Source organism: Pygocentrus nattereri, chromosome 24 (genome assembly GCF_015220715.1).
Source record: "Pygocentrus nattereri isolate fPygNat1 chromosome 24, fPygNat1.pri, whole genome shotgun sequence".
NCBI classification, from domain to species: domain Eukaryota; kingdom Metazoa; phylum Chordata; class Actinopteri; order Characiformes; family Serrasalmidae; genus Pygocentrus; species Pygocentrus nattereri.
In genome coordinates this window covers 4,097,414-4,119,238 of record NC_051234.1, presented here as the reverse complement: position 1 = coordinate 4,119,238, position 21,825 = coordinate 4,097,414, and the positions used below count along the sequence as shown (strand labels likewise).

Genomic DNA, 21,825 nt, shown 5'->3' with positions numbered 1-21,825 from the left:
AACGGCGTGAGCTTTATGTGCTGCCGGCCTGCTGTGTTCCCACCGTTCGTTCTGCTGCCTCAAGCCTCTCCTGTTTTGGTGGGGGGGGGGGTATGTGTGTTTGAGGGAGGGGGCGGTGGATTTTGGTGGTATGTGCCTTGAGGTGGACTGACTGCGTTCTCTGGCCACAGAAGCAGGGAAGCCATGAGCAATGGAAAGTGCGATGATTGTTGGCTGCCTCTCACTCCAGAAGCTGGGAGGGAGGGAGACGAAAAGAAAGTCACAGAAAATGCAGAGGGAGGGAAGAGGAGATGGAGCGATACCCCCTGTGACCACGTGACCGAGCTAGCAGAATTGAAACCTCAGCAAAAACTGCAACCTCAGATGTTTTTTGGTTCCTACTGAACAGACTTTTTGTGCTTGTGTTGTCACATTGAAGGCATCAGTGTGAGGTGAACTGGTGTTAATAATGTTAATATGATATACAAACTATACATACTGCATACACTATATTGCCAAAAGTATTCGCTCGTCTGGCTTCACACACGTATGAACTTGAGTGACGTCCCATTCTTAATCCATAGGGTTTAATATGTCGGCCCACCCTTTGCAGCTATAACAGCTTCAGCTCTTCTGGAAAGGCTTTCCAGATGGGTTAGGAGTGTTTATGGGAATTTTTGACCGTTCTTCCAGAAGCACATTTGTGAGGTCAGACACTGATGTTGGACGAGAAGGCCTGGCTCACAGTCTCCGCTCTAATTCATCCCAAAGGGGTTCTATGGGGTTGAGGTCAGGACTCTGTGCAGGCCAGTCAAGTTCTTCCACACCAAACTGGCTCATCCGTGTCTTTATGGACCTGCTTTGTGCACTAGTGTGCAGTCATGTTGGAACAGGAAGGGGCCGTCCCCAAACTGTTCCCACAAAATTGGAAGCATGAAATTGTGCAAAATCTCTTGGTGCTGTAGCTTTAAGAGTTCCTTTCACTGGAACTAAGGGGCCGAGCCCAACTCCTGAAAAACAACCCCACACCATAATCCCCCCTCCAACAAACTAGGACACTTGGAACAATGCAGTCAGACAAGTACCGTCTCCTGGAAACCGTAAAACCCAGACTCGTCCATCGGATTCCCAGACGGAGAAGCCTTATTCAGTCCAGTCCAGTCGCGGCGCTTTCCACCACTGCATTCGACGCTTTGCATTGCGCTTGGTGATGTAAGGCTTGGATGCAGCTGCTCAGCCATGGAAACCCATTCCATGAAGCTCTCTACGCTGTTCTTGAGCGGATCTGAAGGCCGCATGAAGTTTGGAGGTCTGTAGTGATTGACTCTGCAGAAAGTCGGTGACCTCTGCGCACTATGACCCTCAGCATCCGCTGACCCCGCTCTGTCATTTTACGTGGCCGACCACTTCGTGGCTGAGTTGCTGTCGTTCCCAATCGCTTCCACTTTGTTATAATCCCACTGACAGTGGACTGTGGAATATTTAGTAGTGAGGAAATTTCACGACTGGACTTGCTGCACAGGTGGCGTCCGATCACGGTACCACGCTGGAATTCACTGAGCTCCTGAGAGCGACCCATTCTTTCACTAATGTCTGTAGAAGCAGTCTGCAGGCCTAGGGGCTCGGCTTTATACACCTGTGGCCATGGAAGTGATTGGATCACCTGAATTTGATGATTTGGATGGGTGAGTGAAAACTTTTGGAAATATAGTGTATTTGCAGTATATGGCATTTGCAGGATGCAACACGTTTGTTTGAAAGAACAGTTTAAAGCACAAGCAGATTAAATAACAGGGATTTTCATTTCAGAAAATGTTTTATGTGCATGTCATGCTTAGTACTGTGTAAGATTCCCTTTGTTGTCCTTTTAGGAGAGATCAGAGCAAAAACAATCCAAATGAGCTAGATATGCTTTACACAGTGTAGAGAACCAAGACTCAGGATACACTGGCTAATTATAGGGCTCAGAGTTTTATATCACAATCACAATGTTTCAAATCGCAAGAGCTACAAGTTTAATTATAGCTTATTTTATCAACAAGGTTCAGGAGGGTAAGTTAAACCCAATAACATGGAGCTCCTGAACTGTTTATAGATGAATTAGACCAGTTGGAGGCAACATCCATGTGCTGTGGACATGACAGTGGAACCACAAATAACTGGCAGTCTGACACATTGTGTTCATTATTAAAGCCTCACACCTGAAAACATGAACCTTCAGCTTCATTACCAGGCCCAAAAACAATAGCTGGATAAGTGCACCTTGTGGTTGGTAACATCATCAATAACTGACAGTTTTGGTTTTGATCATTGTGTGTCGTCCTCATCCTGAACAACCTCAGATGTTCCAGATGAGTTTCTATGAGGGTTTTTGATGAATCAAGGTGGTTTGTGTGATCCAACGAGCAGAAATGATTTACTGTGTTTTCAATAAATCGTTTTTTATTTATAATATTATGAAAGTTATTTGCAGTTATTCATTTTTACTGTCAGGACAACAAGGAGAAGATCACACAGCCTAAGCAGAAATCAAACGTAATACCGATTTCCCGATTGTGGGGCAGTCGTGGGCTGGAGGTTAGGGATCCAGCCTCGTGACCGGAAGGTCGCCGGTTCGATCCCCAGAGCCAACAGCACATGACTGAGGTGTCCTTTAGCAAGACACCTAACCCCCAACTGCTCCCCGGGCGCTGCGGATTGGGCTGCCCACCGCTCCGGGCAAGTGTGCTCACTGCGCCCTAGTGTGTATGTGGTGTTTCACTGCCCAGATGGGTTAAATGCAGAGGTGAAATTTCCCCGTTGTGGGACTAATAAGGGTCTCTTAATTTTAATCTAATGTTCGTTGTGTCCGGCCTTTACTTCTGTTACAGCTTCCGTTCTTTTTCGGAAGACCTGCTTTTAGTTTGCAGGGATGTTTTACCACACCTCCAAATTCAGTCTTAGAAGTCTCACGATCCAAGTGCCCAAATTATTGTTACATCAGACTTATCAGTACATAAAGCCTTACTCCACATCTCAGATGTCCAGTAGTCGTGTTCTCGTGCAAAGTTTTCTCCGTAACTAGTTGTTTAGTGTGGCTGTTGAAGGGGGAGACTCCTTTGAGACTTTTGTTGGGTGGACAGCTAAATATTGAGAGTTGTTATGTGTAACATTGGAGGCTTGTGTGTAATTCTCTGTTGAATATATCTGTTGGAAAAAGACTTAAGTAGAAGTACTTAACTGCTGTTTTAACTGGAAATTTAAATTAAGAATGACCGCACAAAACCTTGAAATCACATGCAAACTATGTGTATATTTTGCTGGATGTTGCGCTCGAGCCTTGAACAATCCATGTCAACACCCACCCAACCCACCACTGGCTTTTGTGTCTTGTAAATGCTTTATAGTGTTTTTCAGTTCTTCTCTTGGGGGTTAGTCCAACAAAACTGGTGGAAAAGAGCTGCTCAAATATGTTGTTTTAGTCCTCAGAGTCAAACCTGGTTTAGTAATCACATCGTTAGAATTTTTGTCTGAGCCCGGATGTTCGACCTGGAGTCTGAAAGAGGGGGCAAGGGGTGGTCAGGGGTCTGTTTCCTGGATATGAATTAAATCCAGTATTAAAACTTCTTAACCCATTTATGCTCACACTGGAATTCCTACTTTCCCAGCTGTTTCTGTTAGAGCGCCACTGAGCACAAATCCAAGTTTCTTTGGCTTTCATCTTGACCTTTTTTGGTCTTTTTCAACCAGAAACCCATTTGAAACTTGATGTACAACTAGCCTTTTGCTTGATTTTTGTCTACAAAATCAGTTGCACCTTAAATCCCAAATACTCGGAATACTTGCGCAAGTCAGTGAGAATTCAGGAGTAAAGCTTTTGCAGAGAGTCTGTTGTACAAGCTACCTCCATGTAATGTTTGAAGACCTTAAAAACCCAGGCTTATAACATACTAAAGCTTATTATTCACTACCTACAGGGACTTCCATGCAAACTGACTGTCCAATTTTGTGTGGAATAAAACATTGGGCCCACCAGCCAACCTTTTACGGCTGACCCTTTAAAGGGTTAAAACGTCTCTTTGGTAGAGTTTTCATGTGTGCAGAGAAGATCTCACTGTCAAAGTAGCAGGATGTCGCATTCGTGCCTTGAAAAGGAATTGAATTAGTTCAGCCCATCGTTCTCATGCTGTGTGAAGCTCTCATTTCTTCTAGTTCTTGGTACGGAGAGAGGTGGTGCAAAGCTGCATGAGAAGAAAAGCTGCTGTCATTAAAGGTGTAGGGCCTGGAGGTTACGAGCTTTGAAGACATGGTGCCTCTGTCTGAGCCTCTCGGTTTCTCGGCCTTGGAGAGTTCTGTGAGGAAGGGGGAAAAAAAAGTGTTCTATTTTTGCAGAACTTTAGCTTCTTGGTGGTTTTAGTCCATCAAAAGCCGTTGAGGAAGGGGGCAATGAGCTTTACTGCTAAGTGGAGCCACATGTACGATCGGCTCGGCTGGGCTTCTGCAAATCCGTCACTTTGGGGTTGATCTGCCAAGAAAAGGAAAGCTTGAGTCTGGCTGAAGCAGCCCAGACAGAAACAGAGCTCAAAGGCTATGGAAACATGAAGTAATGGAGGCATGTTGATTTGGCTTCTCCAGGCACTCTGATATCTTATTAGACTTCTGTCTGCAGTGAGTTCAGAGCCATGTGGAGGTCTGACGTGATGATCTAACCACGTCTTAACAGCACAGGAATGTAGGATGCTGGTCATGCATTTATTGCACATGACTTTTGGATGAATCTTATGCTTTCGTTATATGCTGTATGAATCTTTGTCTCATCTGTGTCGTTGTCTTGTTTTCACCTGCACAGGAGAGGATAATGAACCAAAGTGGTCTTCATGCCCGGGGGAGAGACATGTTTGGCCTGTGCTGTTTGCCAGGTAAGGCCCTAAAGGACACAACACTCTTTACTCACAGTTAAAGCTGCTGTAGTATCTGCTCTGAGGGACAGATATGGAATGCCTTTTCCGTGTAAATAATGACATAGATGCACTGATATGGGAATTGTGGGATGCTGATGTGCATTTTTTTCCATGTATGTATCTGAAGACACTGAATCCAATGCATAACCATTTGTAAAATGTAGAAATGAGAAGTACATCCACCGGGAATAGCATTATGGAAAAATATAAGATTTATGTATTGGGTCATAAATGTGGTAAACTGAATAAAATGTAGATGTTGTAGCCCAATAACCCAGAGTTGCCTAAACGTTCCGCTCCTCCAAAATACAGTTCAATATATCCGCCAAGTCCAACGCCAGTTTTTTTTTAATCTACTGATGCCGATCGGAATCTGATAGCATTGTGAATCCCTAGATAAAACCGACAGTTGGCATTAGTAATACAAATTGGAAAGGTGTTGTTTAAGTGACGTGCATATTATATGCAATGGCTTTCCGATAGATTGCAGTACTCTACAAGCGATGTAGGGGGCGATATGGCTTCTATTGTTTTAGCTATGTTCACACTACAAGCCTCGTTGCTCAAATCTGATTTTTTGCTCGAATCCGATCTCTCTGACTCGACGGTTCACACTCGTTTATGTAAGTGATTCAGATCTGTCATTAATGTGATCAACCTGCGTCCTGAAATGACCCTCATGAGCTCCTCCTACTCAGTAACGTCCCGTGACTGAATCGCTGCATCATCAGCACAAACTAACGAGCAGAACGAGCTTCGCTGAGAAGATCATTAACTCTGATCAGCTCTCAGCTTCATTATTAGAGCCAGACGGAGGAGAAAAAGGTGAGATGAGCTGCTTTTCCACCGTTTACAGGCTTTAACGTCTTTTCGACGTTGTTGCCATGGTAACGCTGAATGATGGCACACGTGCAGTTGAAAAAAAAAATCACATGAATTCTGATCTGAGCGTCACATTAAGGTCACATGGCCATGAATCGGATGCATATCCAATCTAGGACACATATGAAAGTGGCTCAGCTCAGATTTGAAAAGATCAGATTTGTGTCCACACAGCCCTGAAAACACCAGATCTGAGTCACATTAGGGCAAAAAATCTGATTTGTGCCACTTCAACCTGCTAATGTGGACGTAGCCTTAGTTGTGCTATAAAAGAAGCAACGGCTTCTCTCACACACGTAACTTTGCAGCGAGAAGAGTGGAGTCAGGGAAGGTGTAATAGATTAGTCAGTTAATCAAATAATACTGAAAGGTTTAATGAGGAATTCCACTGATTGTTCTAAATTCCTACATAATTAATTGTAAACTAAAAATTGTAATAATTAAGATGTAAACAGTCGCTCAGAGTGGTTTGACGTGAAACGTGCCGTTCTAGCGAAACTTCAAGTTTCTCTAGATTGAAGGCAGAATTGTTCACAGGGGTGATAGGAACCAGACTTCTTAAGCCTTTAATACCATTTGATATCTTGTTTGAGATGAGATTTGATTTTAAAACATGTTTTTAAAAGCCATTAACTCTGTATTACCATTAGCCTGACCGCTGGTTCCCAACACCACCATTGGAAAGAAATCTGGCTCGGTCAGTTTCTCTGCAAACCACTCCAAATGACTTTGTTTACAACTCGGCAGTTTGATTATGCAGAATTTTAGAAAAATCAGCGAAGTTCCTATTTCACTGAATATCTGCAAGAATCATTGGTGGCAGCCCTACATGTAAAGCGCTTTATCGAGTAAGTCAGGATATTTGGAATTGGTCATTGTTTTCTCAGGATATTTGCAAATAAACTGCTTGATGCAGCACAGAATGCATTAATTACAAAGGTTCATGTTTAATACGTCCCACCAAATATTTGTTAGTGTTATTTTGACTTAAATCCCTGTTTTTAGTAACATGGGCTCAAGGCACATGAAGCTCCGGACTAACATTCCCTTTCCCACAATACCACCATGTGCCACCCTAGTCTGGAGTACACAGAACCGCTGATTCGACACGTTGTGTGATAACGCTGCTGTTGTGGCGTTAGATTTCGCTCTTCTGGTGAACGAGGCCACAGGGTAGTTACAGCAGAGTCCCGTCAGCATGTCCCGTTCCAGCTCCCTCAGACCGTCGCAGAGCAGGTTTTTGAAGGGGAATGGCATGAGAACAATCAGTCAGTGTGTATAGCACAGCCCAGACCCTCCCCCCGCCCTCTCTCCCTCCCCCACCACCCATAATCTCAGTGTCAGCACCTCTCCAGAGCGGGAGCTTTACAGAGCGGTGTTGGCAGGCCACAGACGTGACCCTGCCAAGCTAATCTTTAACGTTTCATATCAGCAGTTATTCTCAGCACCTCTGTAGGACGCCGTGCGAGTTTCCCCACTGCTGTTCACTTTCAGGTGCAAGCCCCTCCTCAATCCCCTCCCCTCCCGTACACACAAATAAACTCCTGCAGTCTACACCTCAACACTCTGTCCCTGCCTCCCACCGGTTGGTCATCACCAGCGGAGTGCATTTAATGTACAAGTTTTCCAGCCATTATTCAAAAACTATTTATAGCTTTGTAGTGAAGACCACGAACTGGACACACAAGTCGGAGTCAAAACCAAGACGTAGTAGTAGACAAGAAAAAGGCCAGATGTTCCCTGAATATTAAGGACAAAGGAGAGGAAAACATTGCATCATAACTTCTGGAAGTAAATGATGGTGAGGTTGTTCTCTGAACCTTCTTGTTTAAAACTCAGTGGCGACTGAGTAAATTTAACCAAACATCATACATCCGTATTTATTAATATATAAAAACATAGTAGTAGTAGTAGTAATAATAATGTAGCATGTGCCGCCCCCCGGGCCCCGGCGATGACGGCTGAGAGAGCCGGCAGAAAGGCGGGGTCTGAACATGCAGCGGTGACGAACCTCGGCGAGAGAGCCACGAGTGTGCAGGGGGCGGAATTCACGGGAGTGGCAGCGGGAGGAGGAGGACAATGCTGGTGCAGGCTACAGGAGGTACCAGAGGAAGTTGCACAGCGAGGGGATTACGTTTGACCCATGCAGCCGAGCTGGCAGCTGGGGGCGATAGCGAGGAGGCGGAGTGGTGAGTGGTGAGCGGTGACCTTTAAAAAGAGCTGAGAGGGAACAGAGCGAGTGAGGAGGGACAAGCAGCAGCAAAAAAGAGACTGAAGAGCTGAAAAGTCTAGCCAGCTTGAGCCACTGACAAACGGCCAGCTTAGTGTTGGTTGAGTTTACTTCATTAATTTTGTGGGAAAATAAAAGTAACATCTGCTGCAGCGGTGAAACCTGCCTCCAGCATCCTCCTTGAGCCCAGGGTAGCACATCCCGTGCTACAGTGGTGCCGAAACCCGGGCGGAGGACGCCAACACATCAAGGGAGTCTCCACAGCAGAAAGAGAGGCCATCAAGACCCTGCCTCTAGCGTCCTCCTTGAGCCCGGGTTAGCACATGTCATGCTACAAATAATAATAATAGTAATAATAATAATAGCAGTAGCATTTAAATCTTCTCTGAGGAAATGTTTGAATGTTTGAACCAATGAATATCCACAAATAAAACCCAGTTAATCCATCAAAGAAAGAATCCCTTAGGTCAGGAGTCGGCAACATCCTGGTTTCTTGATATGATTAATCTGTTATGAGAAACTGAAACACTAAAAATTTGCCAGCTTCTCCTTCAGATTTTCTGGTTCCACCTTAAATGGTGCAGCAGTTACATTTTGGAGCCTCATGCACCATTTGAGGTGGAGCAGAAAAAATTAAGACAAGAAGTGGGCGAATGATGAGCGACTATATCCTCAGAAAAAGTTAAAAGAAAAGTTTCCTGCCAGAGATGCAAAAAAAGTGTCTATAGCTGAGCTAAAGCTCAAAGCAGGGCAAAGTGAGTCTGAATTTTTTTTCCTATAACAGGACATTAGCACATACTGAGACGTACACTATATTTCTAAAAGTATTCACTCACGCGTCCAAACCATGATATGATGCCACCTGTGCAACAAGTCCAGTCGTGAAATTTCCTTGCTACTAAATATTCCACAGTCAACTGTCAGTGAGATTATAACAAAGTGGAAGCGATTGGGAACGACAGCAACTCAGCCACGAAGTGGTCGGCCACGTAAAATGACAGAGTGGGGTCAGTCAATCACTACAGACCTCCAAACTTCATGTGTCCTTCAGATCAGCTCAAGGACAGCGTAGAGAGCTTCATGGAATGGATTTCCATGGCTGAGCAGCTGCATCCAAGCCTTACATCACCAAGTGCAATGCAAAGCATTGAATGCAGTGGTGTAAAGCGCCGCCACTGGACTCTAGAGCAGTGGAGACGAGTTCTCTGGAGTGACCAATCACGCTTCTCCGTCTGGAAATCCGATGGACGAGTCTGGGTTGGGTGGTTGCCAGGAGACGGTACTGGTCTGACGGCATTGTGCCGAGTGTAAAGTTTGGTGGAGGGGGGATCATGGTGTGGGGTTGTGTTTCAGGAGTTGGGCTCGACCCCTTAGTTCCAGTGAAAGGAACTCTTAAAGCTTCAGCACCAAGAGATTTTGGACAATTTTGTGCTCCAAGCTTTGTGGGAACAGTTTGGGGACGGCCCCTTCCTGTTCCAACATGACTGCACACCAGTGCACAAAGCAGGTCCATAAAGACACGGATGAGCCAGTTTGGTGTGGAAGAACTTGATTGCCCTGACCTCAACCCCATAGAACACCTTCAGGATTAATTAGAGCAGAGATTGTGAGCCAGTCCTTCTTGTCCAACATCAGTGTCACAATGCGCTTCTGGAAGAACGGTCAGAAATTCCCATACACACTCCTAAATCTTGTGCAAATCCTTCCCAGAATAGCTGAAGCTGTTATAGCTGCAAAGGGTGGGCCGACATCATATTAAACCCCATGGATTCAGAATGGGATATCACTCAAGTTCATATGTGTGTGAAGCAAGACGAGCGAATACTTTTGGCAATGTAGTGTGACTCATATGGTCATGTTACCCAGATGTTCTTCAGCCTGTTCTGTGCTTGAGTGTCTCAGCCTCTACATCCAAACCATTTTTAGATGTAGCAGGCTGAATTTTTTGTTGTCAGCAGATGTGAAACTGTGGTCTACAGCACAATCTTGAGCAAGACAAAGACATGATGTGACATCTGAGACTGAGGCAGAGGTGCATGTAATGGGCCTGGCATGCTGGCCTGAACTCTAGGAATCCTAGCATGAACATATCATGTGCCATAGCGCTGATCCATTCAGACACACACACACACACACACACACTGTAGCTACATACAGTGAAAGTACTGAGTGATGGGGCTCGTGTTGCAGCAGCCTGTGCTCTTTCTGCAGCAGCTATATAGTTGGGCGCTATGGCAGGTAAAACTCCACCGGCGTACGTCCCGATCTCAGATAACACCGAACAGTGGAAACTGAATCGGCCGCTGGAGGTTAACGGATCATGCTGCCTCGTACAGCAGTGGACAGGTCGATTTAATGTTTCTGAATATTTGTTTTCAGAGACAAAACCGGAGAAGACCCTCAGAGAGGGTTCTGTTTGATGTGCAAGTACAAGCCAGTTCGTTTAGTCATTGTCATTTAGGGATAATATTTAAATCAATAGTTTGCTGAAAATCGAGTTGATGCCATTTTTGTCTTACTTAATTTTTCCCAGTTGTAGTTAAATACTTAGTACTCAAAAGTTTGCTTCTTTACACTCTTAAAAACGATGGTTCTTTAAGGGTTCTTTAGTGAACATGAGTTCTGTATAGCCATTTCATGCTTAAAAGGTTTCATTGTTAAAGTATTCATCAGATTGATGGAAAATCTGTAGTATAATGTTCTATATAGAACCTTTTTAAAAATGGTTCTATGAAGCACCAAAATAGGGTTCTTCTATTGTTGCAAGCTTGACATCGTACCAATAGCAGAATGTTTTTTGGTACTACATGGAACCATTTCCAAAAAGCTTCTGTATAGAACCACATACAACACAATACAATGCATAAAATCTGTGTTATATATTAGGTGTATGACAATGTAGAACACATTCTCCATCACTCTGAAGAACCACTTCATCATGCAAAGAACAAGTTCTTTGAGTGTTCTTGGTGCTATGTAGAACCAATGTCTTTAATGAATAACTTTACATAAGGCTAATGTATCTGTATCAGTGCTAAAAAGCACTTAAGTCTGTTTGAGATTATGTAACAGCTTGACTGGAATGTCCCAAGGAATGTTCCAAGGAATGTCCCAACCTTGTTTTCACCTCCCTGTCCGGTCAAGTATCGGCCAGTCTTTGTGTTTTCATAGATAATACAGCAACATAATTTAGGTAAAATATGCTAGACTGTCTAGCAGTACTACTGGTTTTTATATTTTTAGTATGTCTATAATGTGACGTTCTGGACTGAGTGCTGATCCAGGCTGTTCTGTGAAGGTCACAGGGCCACAAATCAGGTACACTATATTGCCAAAAGTATTCGCTCGACTGCCTTCACACGCGTATGAACTTGAGTGACATCCCATTCTTAATCCATAGGGTTTAATGTGATGTCGGCCCACCCTTTGCAGCTATAACAGCTTCAACTCTTCTGGGAAGGTTTTCCAAATGGGTTAGGAGTGTGTTTATGGGAATGTTTGACCGTTCTTCCAGAAGAGCATTTGTGAGGTCAGACACTGATGTTGGACGAGAAGGCCTGGCTCTCAGTCTCCACTCTAATTCATCCCAAAGGTGTTCTATGGGGTTGAGGTCAGGACTCTGTGCAGGCCAGTCAAGTTCTTCCACACTAAACTGGATCATCCACGTCTTTATGGACCTGCTTTGTGCACTGGTGCGCAGTCATGTTGGAACAGGAAGGGGCCGTCCCCAAACTGTTCCCACAAAGCTTGGAGCATGAAATTGTCTAAAATCTCTTGGTGCTGAAGCTTTAAGAGTTCCTTTCACTGGAACTAAGGGGCCGAGCCCAACTCCTGAAAAACAACCCCACACCATGATCCCCCCTCCACCAAACTTTACACTTGACAAGTACCGTCTCCTGGCAACCACCAAACCCAGACTCGTCCATCGGATTTCCAGACGGAGAAGCGTGATTGGTCACTCCAGAGAACGTCTTCACTGCTCTAGAATCCAGTGGCGGCGCTTTGCACCACTGCATTCCACGCTTTGCATTGCGCTTGGTGATGTAAGGCTTTGGTGCAGGTGCTCGGCCATGGAAACCGTGTACCTGATCCATGACCACATGTGAGAGTGGCCAGATCTGAAATCTTTGAAAAGTTTCATGATGTGAATTTGTGAGGTGTAAGCTTCATTAGCTTCATTCATTGAGTTGGCTTCATTAGCCTCGTAGCTGTGAAGAAAACTTTAGGCTCCTAATACGCAGTGACTGACTGACTACACAGAGTTAAAGAGGAAATTAGATTTTTCACTCAGCCACGGCTTAAACGTTCCCCTGGATGTTACGGTACAACTGCATTTTGCAAGCATATACCGGAGCAGATGTCTGTGTTTACTGTCTGGGTCCATTTTTAGCCTTTTTGTGGTTTTGCCTTCTGATTTAAGTTCCTTGCTGTGCTGAAACCTAAGGAGGTGTTGAAGGACTTGCTAGCCCCGGTTGTTGAGAGCTCCACTCCGGTCCAGACGAGCATCATGCTTTGTTTTTCCTTTTTCTTTTTTCTACACGTGATATTCCGCAGATGTGAAGCTCTGCTGTAAAAGCTGAGTAAACAGGCCGCTGCAGAGCTGCCGCAGCATAGACGAGCACGCTACCCACCTTCAGAGCCAAGTGGAAAACAAAATTGGATGAAAAACAAAAAAATGTATGTACAACATGTGGTTTATATCAGCAAAGCTAGAATTGCTCTCAGCCTGACCCATAAAGCAGTAACAGAGAAATGCCGCTGACCAGGGAGCCGTTTCACATAGTGGCCAAATGATACATTGACCAGGGTATATTTTGGATTGTCCGTCTGAATTTTTGTGACCAAATCATAAGGCAACTTATTCAGTACCTGCATGAAATGAATGTAAATTTTTATTTAATTTATTTAGTTTTTGTGAAAGTTCCCCTCAAATTAACCAAACCTGTGTTGTAATGATTATAAAAATATTATATGCTTACAATTTGCTGCTGAGATCCAGCGCACTTTGTGTTATTCTCTAAAAGTGATGTTTCCAGAGCAGATCACTGAAGAGACGCCGTCTGTTTATAGTTTAGAGCCCAGATTTGGGGAAAAACGGGTCGACTTTCAGTAGAAAAACAAAGTTCAGCTTCTTTTATTATAAGGGTTTAAAACGACATCACCGTCTATTAGACTGGAGAGAAGAGCTACAGCCTCACACGACGCCCAGCTTCTGAATGGAGCTTATGGAAAATGAACGTTATGAAGAACATGACCACGTGTGTTTTGGAACCACCGATGGTCCCGAGGAGTTTACGAGGTTAAGTCCAGAGTTCTGACCTGTCCAACTGGAGAAAGAAGGAAGATTCTTACCGAACAATCCTTACATTGCATGTCAAACTATTTGAAACTATTTGGCGGAATATATGGAGTTGATTTTCATATTTGGAAATGGTTTCAAATAAAATAAAAAAATCCACAAGCAAACTGCTTAAGTGTCAAAATGTCCAGAATATGCAAATACATGTATATTTCTTGGAGAGAGGGGTGGGAGGAGCCAATGATCATCTCAGCAGCTCTCCCGGTAACTGTTAATTAATAACAATTGTTAATTGCTCATTATTTTCTGTTTGTATTTAGTTTTTATGCAGTTATTTTTCCAGTCAACATGAACCAGAAAATGTAAAGCATTTTCGATCCATATCATGAGGTATTCCCGAGTGAAACGCGATATCGGGAAGCATCTTTGGGTTTGCGGAATGTTTTCTCTCAAAGCTGGGGGTGGAAGGGCGAGTGGAAACATATTATTGATCGGTATGATCTTCCCCTGCCTGCTGACTCGATGTCCTAGAGTTGGGCAGAATTCACCACACTTTGACCAAACATATGGGAAATATGTGAAGTTGGATTAAGTTTGGCTTTTTTTGGTATGATATGATGAGTCGTGCTGAGTGTGACCAGAAACACGACTAACAGAGAACCGACGTTTGATTGCGGCTTGACTTTTTAGTATTGCTTTTATTTTTGTGTTTAGTTTATTTGGCTGTTTTTCAAATTCCGCATTTTGACTGAAGTTGTGTCGAGGGATTCAGAAGCTTAACTTTGATGTTAGCACAAGAGTGGACAATGTCCAGCTAAATTATTCAAGGCTTTCCGTGCTTATTTGTGGTTGTGCTACTAAACACTGTTCAATCAATCAATCAGCCTTTATTTTGACTCGGAAGTACATTGAGGGCAACCCTCATTTTCAATGTAGCCGAGCATTTACAAAAACAGGGATTGACATGACAAAGAAAATAATAACTGCATTTAATTATTAATGTTATTAATGATAATAATAGTACATGCACAACTGTTACTGCTGCTGTGGACCAACAGCTGGTCTGTTTGCCCTCATTACATCCTTATAATGGCTAGTTTTCACTGTCCAGTGCTTAATGTGTGTGTAGTTATTGTCCATAAAGTGCACAGAAGAGTTTATTACACTTGGAGTTTTTCTGCATTTGCTGTTTTTATCTGTCCTATCGAAGAGTTTTTATTGAAAACGCAAAAAATGTGGTATTTTTCTCTGTAAAGCTGTTGACATTGCAGTTGCAGTGGGCATTTGTTATGATTTTAGTTTCCATGTTTTTGAAAATGGTCATTTTTACATTCTTGCTGCAGTTCCTGATCTTTTTCACTGCTAGTTTTCATTTGTGAATGTTTTTATTAACAGTAATAACCCTGCCATGAGCTGGCCTTAAACTATGTATAGTTGTTGGGAACCTCAAATTGCTTTTAAGTGGTTTCGGTCACTGTAGAATGGACAGAAGCACGTTGTGGATAGAAGCTGTGGTTAAAGTCAGAATTTTGTTTGGTCTTTTGTCAGTTCCTGTTTAGAACAGTATGTTATACAGTGTGAATCTGATTAGCCGTGGAATATTAACCATGGAGGTCAGCAAGTTTACTGCATTGCTGTCCAGGGCATCATTTCTCAAAGCTGAGAAACTCAGAGTTTAGCCCAATGCACAATGAACAAAGCCAAAAGAAATAAGGCACATTTGAGATGAAGTACTTTACCAAGACCCTCACTGGCGAACTGGAAACTGTGTCCGGGCAAAACGCAGCCGTGTTCATGAGCATTCCTGCTTGGAGAAACTGGGCCCAGTAACGGCTTTAGTGGTCAGTTTCTCCTTGGCCTTCCTCATTTCCTCTGCCTGCCCTCACATCTGTGTCCCAGGATGCCTGAGGAATGTCTGAGCTCCTCTACACCCTTGAGAGGCAGGAGCTTAAAGAGAACCTTGACCGAGTCAGAGATCATGTTCTTGTTTTTGCTCCTGCATGTTAGAAATGAGACGAGGAGCTTTTTCGAGCCACAACCAATTAGACAAACACCTGCATTCTGGCTTAGAAGCGAAACTGAGAGTAGAAGCTTTTTTTAGGCTCACCAGATGATGCATGTTGGCAAGTTTTGATGAAAACAGGATGCATAATCTGTCTTATCTGACTCGAGCGGGTGGGAGTTTAAAACGATGAAAATGATTCTGCTGCATTTAGAGGGTCCTTTATAGGTCAAACTCAAATAGACAAACTGTGAAGTGAAACTTGGTTGGCTCTCAACAGCGGCAGGGTTAGGCCTAATATTAGAGTCGGGTTCAGTTTTATTTTGAGGTAGTTGTAGTTTAAAATTAATGCTAGGGTTTGGGAAAGTTACGGTCGTGTTCGTAGCCATTTAGCTGAATGTACTATACTGTACAGACGTCAGGGACCACCCTTTGTTTATTTCATTTTCAGTCGGAATGGCCAGAAGTGCTAGTTGTTCATTTTTCAGGAGATACTTCTGAGGAGATTAGATTTAAGACAATCCACCTGCATATCATCGCTGTCCAAAGAAGCATTTATTGCCTCCAAAAGGCAGCTTTTTAGGTGAAAACATGAATGTTGTGTACTTTTAAAAGTTAATGTAAAAAGATTTTATTCCATGTTATTTTGGAGCATTTATGTTGGTTTATTCATCACAGTGTAAAGGGAAGCTCTTGTGCCCCAAGTGATGTCAAAAAAATGAAAATTGGAAAAAATTGGAGATACTTGTTTTACCTTGGACAGCAACGTTACTGAAGAGGAAGGTCAAAGGAGAATAAGTGAGAGAACAGGAGTTTCCTAAAGTAGAGTTTTGCCTTCATAACTGTGTCCATTCTTCATGCTTATTCCAAAGAAATTGAGGGTTTCCACTGTGCTTTAGTCCATCTCACATGAGCTTTGGCCCAGAGAAGTCGGCGGCGTTTCCATATGTTTTTGATGTGGCTTTGCAAGGACGGTCTTAACTTGCATTTGTAGATGCAGCATCAACCTGTGTTTACTGACAGTGCTTTTCTCAAGTATTCCAGAGTTTTTGTGGTTGTGTTTATTACAGAAGCTTGTCGGTTTTTAATGCAGTGTTGGTTCACTGTTGGTTTTCAGCCTTGCTCTTTATGCACATCTTTGGATGCTCTGAATCTTTTGATAGTGTATAAGCAGAATGACTGAAAGTGAAACACCTAATGACTTTCGGTGGTGTGTTGAGAAACATTTGTCGGACTCCTTGCTTGCTCTGTTTATCGCAAAGGGACAGCTGGGCCTTTCGTTAAATGCTCCTTTTATACCCAATCTCGATTGCATCACCTGTTACCTATTCCACTGTTTTCAAATAAATAAAAGTAAAAGACAGTTTACAAATCACCGCTTTCTGCTTGTATTAGCATCTTATCTACTGGGCGGCACGGTGGCGTGGTGGGTAGCGCTGTCGCCTCACAGCAAGGAGGGCCTGGGTTCGATTCCCCGGCCGGGCGACCAGGGTCACCATCAGATAAACAGCACTTAAAACGTTCACCTTTGAGAGAGAGGAGAAAATCAAGATCCACTCTTGCTTCAGATCTGCTGATTCTGTCCATCCTTCCACTGTGAGAAGGCAACGCTGTGGGTCTGAAAGGACGTGTAAATGTCAGGAAGCCATCACAGAAGCAGAAGGTGCAGCCAACATTTAAGATTGAACTTTTGAAGTGTGGAAAAAATTTTTGCTGATTTATTTCGAAAAACTGAAAGCAAGTCTCCTGAAGGGAGTGGACACTGTAATAAAGGCAAAGAGCGTGTTAATGCTGAAAATTGATATTATATTAAGTGGTTGAAGCTTCAGTGTTGTGTTCTGCTTTTTCCCCTGATGCTGAAAGCTGAATAATAGAAGGGCAGCTTCGGCTGGAAGTGAAATAAATAAAATAGCATGATTGATGTACTTTCATCGTATCCATGATGTACACAAAGGGAAATTTCCCTTAAGGAAGCTATTTTGGAGGACTGACCACAGGCGCAGTTAAACTAACCAGAGCCATTCTGTGGGGATGACTGACTGGACGTTGATGCCCGGCTTTACTGGAAGACGGAATGGTGATTATAGCCACGTTTTTCTAGATTACATTGTTGTGCCCAACTCACTCTCATTACTGTTTTTATTCAGCGTCACAAGGTCTCACACAAACGGAATTACAGTCTGTCTTGCTGCCACATCTTACCGCCCTGTGATCACTGTGTGAGCGGCGGAGCCTTTGAAGCTTTCGTTTGTACTTCAGGCCACATTTCTTGCATGAATCTTTCCATCCACAGAGTGCGCATTTTATTGTTTGGCTGTGTTTTTCTTGATTGCACACAGATTTCCAACTTTTAGATGTGCATTTTAGGTTAGAAAACTTAATGACAGTGTTTTTGTCCTTTTCCAGTTGCGTTATGTGATCAACAGCTTGCTTTTTTATGTTTTTCTTAAAGTATGAGGAATGTATAACAACACCATTGAACTCCTGGGTGTAAGCTTTTTTGTATGCTTTGAGCTGCAGTCTTTGTACGTCCACCCTTGTGCATTGTTTGCCCCACTGTACACACTGTAAATACTCGGCAGTACAACCGTAGTGTGCACAATCGATGTTTTGGACTGTTTTAAGTATAATGTTTACTGTACACTGTAGGGCTGTCATTATCAACAGCAGGAGAAATGTAAATAAAAACCGACAGCCGTTTTGATCTGTATTAAATTGAAAACAGTTTAAACATGAGACATTTTATTTTTCAAATAATTAACCTCATTGTCTTTTATGCATATTCGAAATTTGATGCCTGCAACATGTTCCAAAGAAGCTGAGGGTTTCCACTGTGCTTTAGTCCATCTCACATGAGCTTTGGCCCAGAGAAGTCGGCGGCGTTTCCGTATGTTTTTATTATGTGGCTTTGCAAGGACTGTCTTGCATTTGTAGATGCAGCATCAACCTGTGTTTACTGACGGTGCTTTTCGCAAGTGTTCCAGAGCCTTTGGTTGTGTTTATTACAGAAACTTTTCAATTTTTAAGGCAGTTATATTTTAAATTACACATAAATTCACAAACCTGCTTGTTTTTATTTCCCAACTGGGTTTGCACACTGGGAATCAGATTCTGATGTATTTTATGAATGAGTGGTCTGTTTTAATTTTGGAAATGAAATAAATAAACAAAACCCAAAACCTAACAAACCCTTCTTAGCCTTTCAAAGATCCCTGGAAGACAGTAAACTTGGAAGACATTGAGAAAGACTAGTGGGAGGATTTAAAATGTGCGCCGTCGTCATGGTTTGACTGAGAAGAAGAGAAAAGAAATAATGTGAAAACTTCTATTAAATGTATGGGGCATTGCAAAATCTTATAGCTCTACTCTAAGGTCTTATTTATTTATTTATTTAGATATAAACATTTTTTTTTTAGCCATTTTCATCCTTTTTTGTGGTTCTTTGCATGTTTTGACTCTAATCCTCACCCACTGCTTATTTTTCACGGGGTTGGGTGGAAACTTTTGCTGAACACCCAGGAAACAGGGTAATTTACAGCATGTGTTCTTGTAAGTAGTGTAAACAGCTGTTTCTGAGTGTCTCACAGTAATCAAAATATTTTTTACCTGAAATAAATGTTTTTCTTTACTTTCCTGCACTGTCTTAAAATATCTTAGGATATTTTGCTTGACAACACTAACCCAGATGGACAGGCGTTCCAACGTGCCTGTTATCTCTCAGTAATGCTTGGGTGAATCTTGGGGTGTATCTGTTGTTGTCTGATATTGACGTGTTCTGTCCCACCGTGAGTGTGGAGGGGGGGGTCTGGTGAGCGTTTTGGAGGATGTTGTGGGCTTAATTCCTCGACACACTCACAAAGAAAGGTGCCCTCTTGACAATCCCTGTGAAATGCTAACGAAGGCACCTCTGTTGTTGTTAGTATTGTAGTGCCTGTGTAATGGTCATAGTGCGCCCTGTTGTGTTAGGTCAGGTTGTTAGGTATGACTACTTGCATCTGACAGTGAGGTTTGGCCGCTGCTGGACGTCCCCCACCAACAGCACAAGCTATTTTACATCTTTTCCTGTGTGTAACTATAATTGTACACACAGAGCAAGATGACAAATGTGTTATAAGAAGTAGCAAATTTCCTGAATTAAATGCACAGCTCAGTTGGTATCATACAGAGGTGTGGTATGGAATGACCCTTACTTGAGCAGTAGTCTTTTTTCCTTTTCTTAAAGAAAATATTGGAGTTGAGAACCGAGCACAGTTAGCTGTATTTTCTCTTTACAGCACAGAAACACTTTATTACAGAGTTTGACAAGCATACCAGAAATATAGAGGGGCAGCAGCCAAAGTTGGACTCATAGGCAGCATTGGTATTAACCCAAAAATGATGGCTGTGATATGGGATTTAAAAACCCACTGTAGGTGTCAGAGTGTATGACTGCAATTATAATAAGATATGAGTTTAACTGTGGCCTGAATTGAGGTCTATAAAAAGTGATCTGGTCAGACTTCATATTCACCACAAGTGGGCGAGGTGCTTTTGCAGCATTAACCACAAGAACAGTACAGGCCTGCATGCCTGACCTTTACAGCGAGAGGGTCCAGTGGCTCTGTTACACTGTGGAGAGCATTTGGTGGCATGAATTTCGTTTGCTTGTATTTTTAGAGGAGCACGGCTCGTCTTCAGCCACGCCCCCCCTCCTGCACTCCCTTCACTGGCTTCCTGTAGCTGCATCAGGTTTAAAACCCTAATGCCCGCCTACAAAGCCAGAAATGGACCAGCCACTACCTACTGTACTGTCTCAAACTGTACCACGAGCCCTGTCGTGGAAGACGAGCATCGAGATTGTATTGTGTTGTATTATGTTTTTGCTCATATTTGTCACCCTTCTATATGTAAGATAGGGGTGTCAAACTTCTGGCAGGCCACAGCTCTGCAGAGGACAGTATTATAACAGTGAATTTAGCTCGTAAAGGCTTGATAATAAGCTAATGTATCTGATGTGCCTTTAATGATGGCGAAGGCTGAACACTGCAGTTGCATTTAATTGCTTGACCACATATGCTAAAACAGTTAACAGTGAAATTGAAGCTTGTAGCCAAAAGTTTGCTTTCTATCGCCATCTAGAGAGGAGTGTCTTTTAAACTGTAAAGTGCTTTAATACTGAGTCCCTCAGCTGTCTTGCATGTAAGAGTCGTCTGAGGCTGTTTACAGGCAGGGCAGCTCAGCTCTGTCTACTGTAATCTCACACAGCTGTGAGGAGCAGGTTGTGTCTCCTCAGTTGTTTCTCCCCATGAGCCGCAGATGAAAGCCTGCAACATGAAAACGTGCGGGCCCTGTGCCGAACTCCCACAGGAAGCTCAAAGCTGCACAGGAACACTCAGAGTAAACACCCTGTTTATGCCTTTATTGCTTTGGCTTCTGAGCAAACCCCACTGCCAAGCTTACTCAAACACTTAAAATACTTCAAATAAAACTGTAAACTCTTGTAGAAAAGTCTGGAATAAACATCACTTACATCTGCTGAAAACACGAGTATTTCACAGTACTGCGCTTAATTCTTCTATCTAGTGCTTCGGGTGTTTGGTTCATTATGCACCCCTGATGTTGGACAAGAAGGCCTGGCTGACAGTTGACTTTCCAAATCCCAGAGGTGTTCGTTGGGGTTGAGGTCAGGGCTCTGTGCAGGTCACTGGAATTTCTCCACACCAGATTCGACAAACAGATGGATCGGGAAAGGACTTTCCCCAAGTTGTTGCTACAGTTTGGAGGCATATGAGTGTCGAGTATGTATATGTATGTTTTTGTGGTAATTTTACCCTTAACTGTGACTAAGTGGCCTGAAAAACAGCACCAGCCCATTATCCCTCCTCTACCAAACTTTACTGTTGGCACTTTGAATTCCGGTAGCGTTCTCCTGGCATCCATCAATCCCAGATTCATCCACCAGACTACCAAGTAGTGAAGCATGATTCATCACTCCAGAGAGCACCGTTTCACTGCTCCACAGCTTGGTATTGCACATAATGACATTAGGCTTGTGTGTAGCTGTGCGGCCATGGAAACCCATATCATGAAGCTTGAAATGCGCAGTTCTTGTGCTGATGTTGCTTCCAGAGACAGTTTGGACATCATACACTTACCTTGACCCCATCACGTAGTTCCTGACACTGCATGAGTGTCGTCTAGTTTTGTCTATTTGTGTGACTTGCCATTTTGAATCTCAGTGTACCACTAAGGGATTGTCTGACACATTTTTATGTGTAATATTTAAACGACTTTGCTTTTTTAATTCATCAGTTGGTATTTGACGCTGTATTGTTTTTCTCTGTGCGTTTTCAGGGGAGTGTGTTCTACAGAGAGCGGTCCTGGTGAGGAAGAAGCTGTCTCCTAAAGAAGGAGGAGGCTGGCTGTCCGGCACTTTGTTCTGTACCCATTTCAGAGTAGCCTTTGTGCCACAGGACAGTCCAAGAGCGGATGTAAGTACCACATACCTACACAG

At 43.2% G+C, this 21,825-nt stretch overlaps 1 protein-coding gene across 3 annotated transcripts in view; it reads left to right on the top strand.

The window, feature by feature from the left end:
- Positions 1–21,825, top strand: part of mtmr11 (myotubularin related protein 11) — a 129,431-nt gene that overhangs the window by 77,173 nt on the left and 30,433 nt on the right. For all 3 annotated transcript variants that reach the window (XM_037533967.1, XM_017708740.2, XM_037533966.1), the window contains exons 2-3: positions 4,808–4,877; positions 21,666–21,802. In XM_037533967.1, the coding sequence (XP_037389864.1) occupies positions 4,817–4,877; positions 21,666–21,802 (198 nt within the window). In that variant the 5' untranslated portion in view covers positions 4,808–4,816. The remainder of the gene's footprint in view (positions 1–4,807; positions 4,878–21,665; positions 21,803–21,825) is intronic.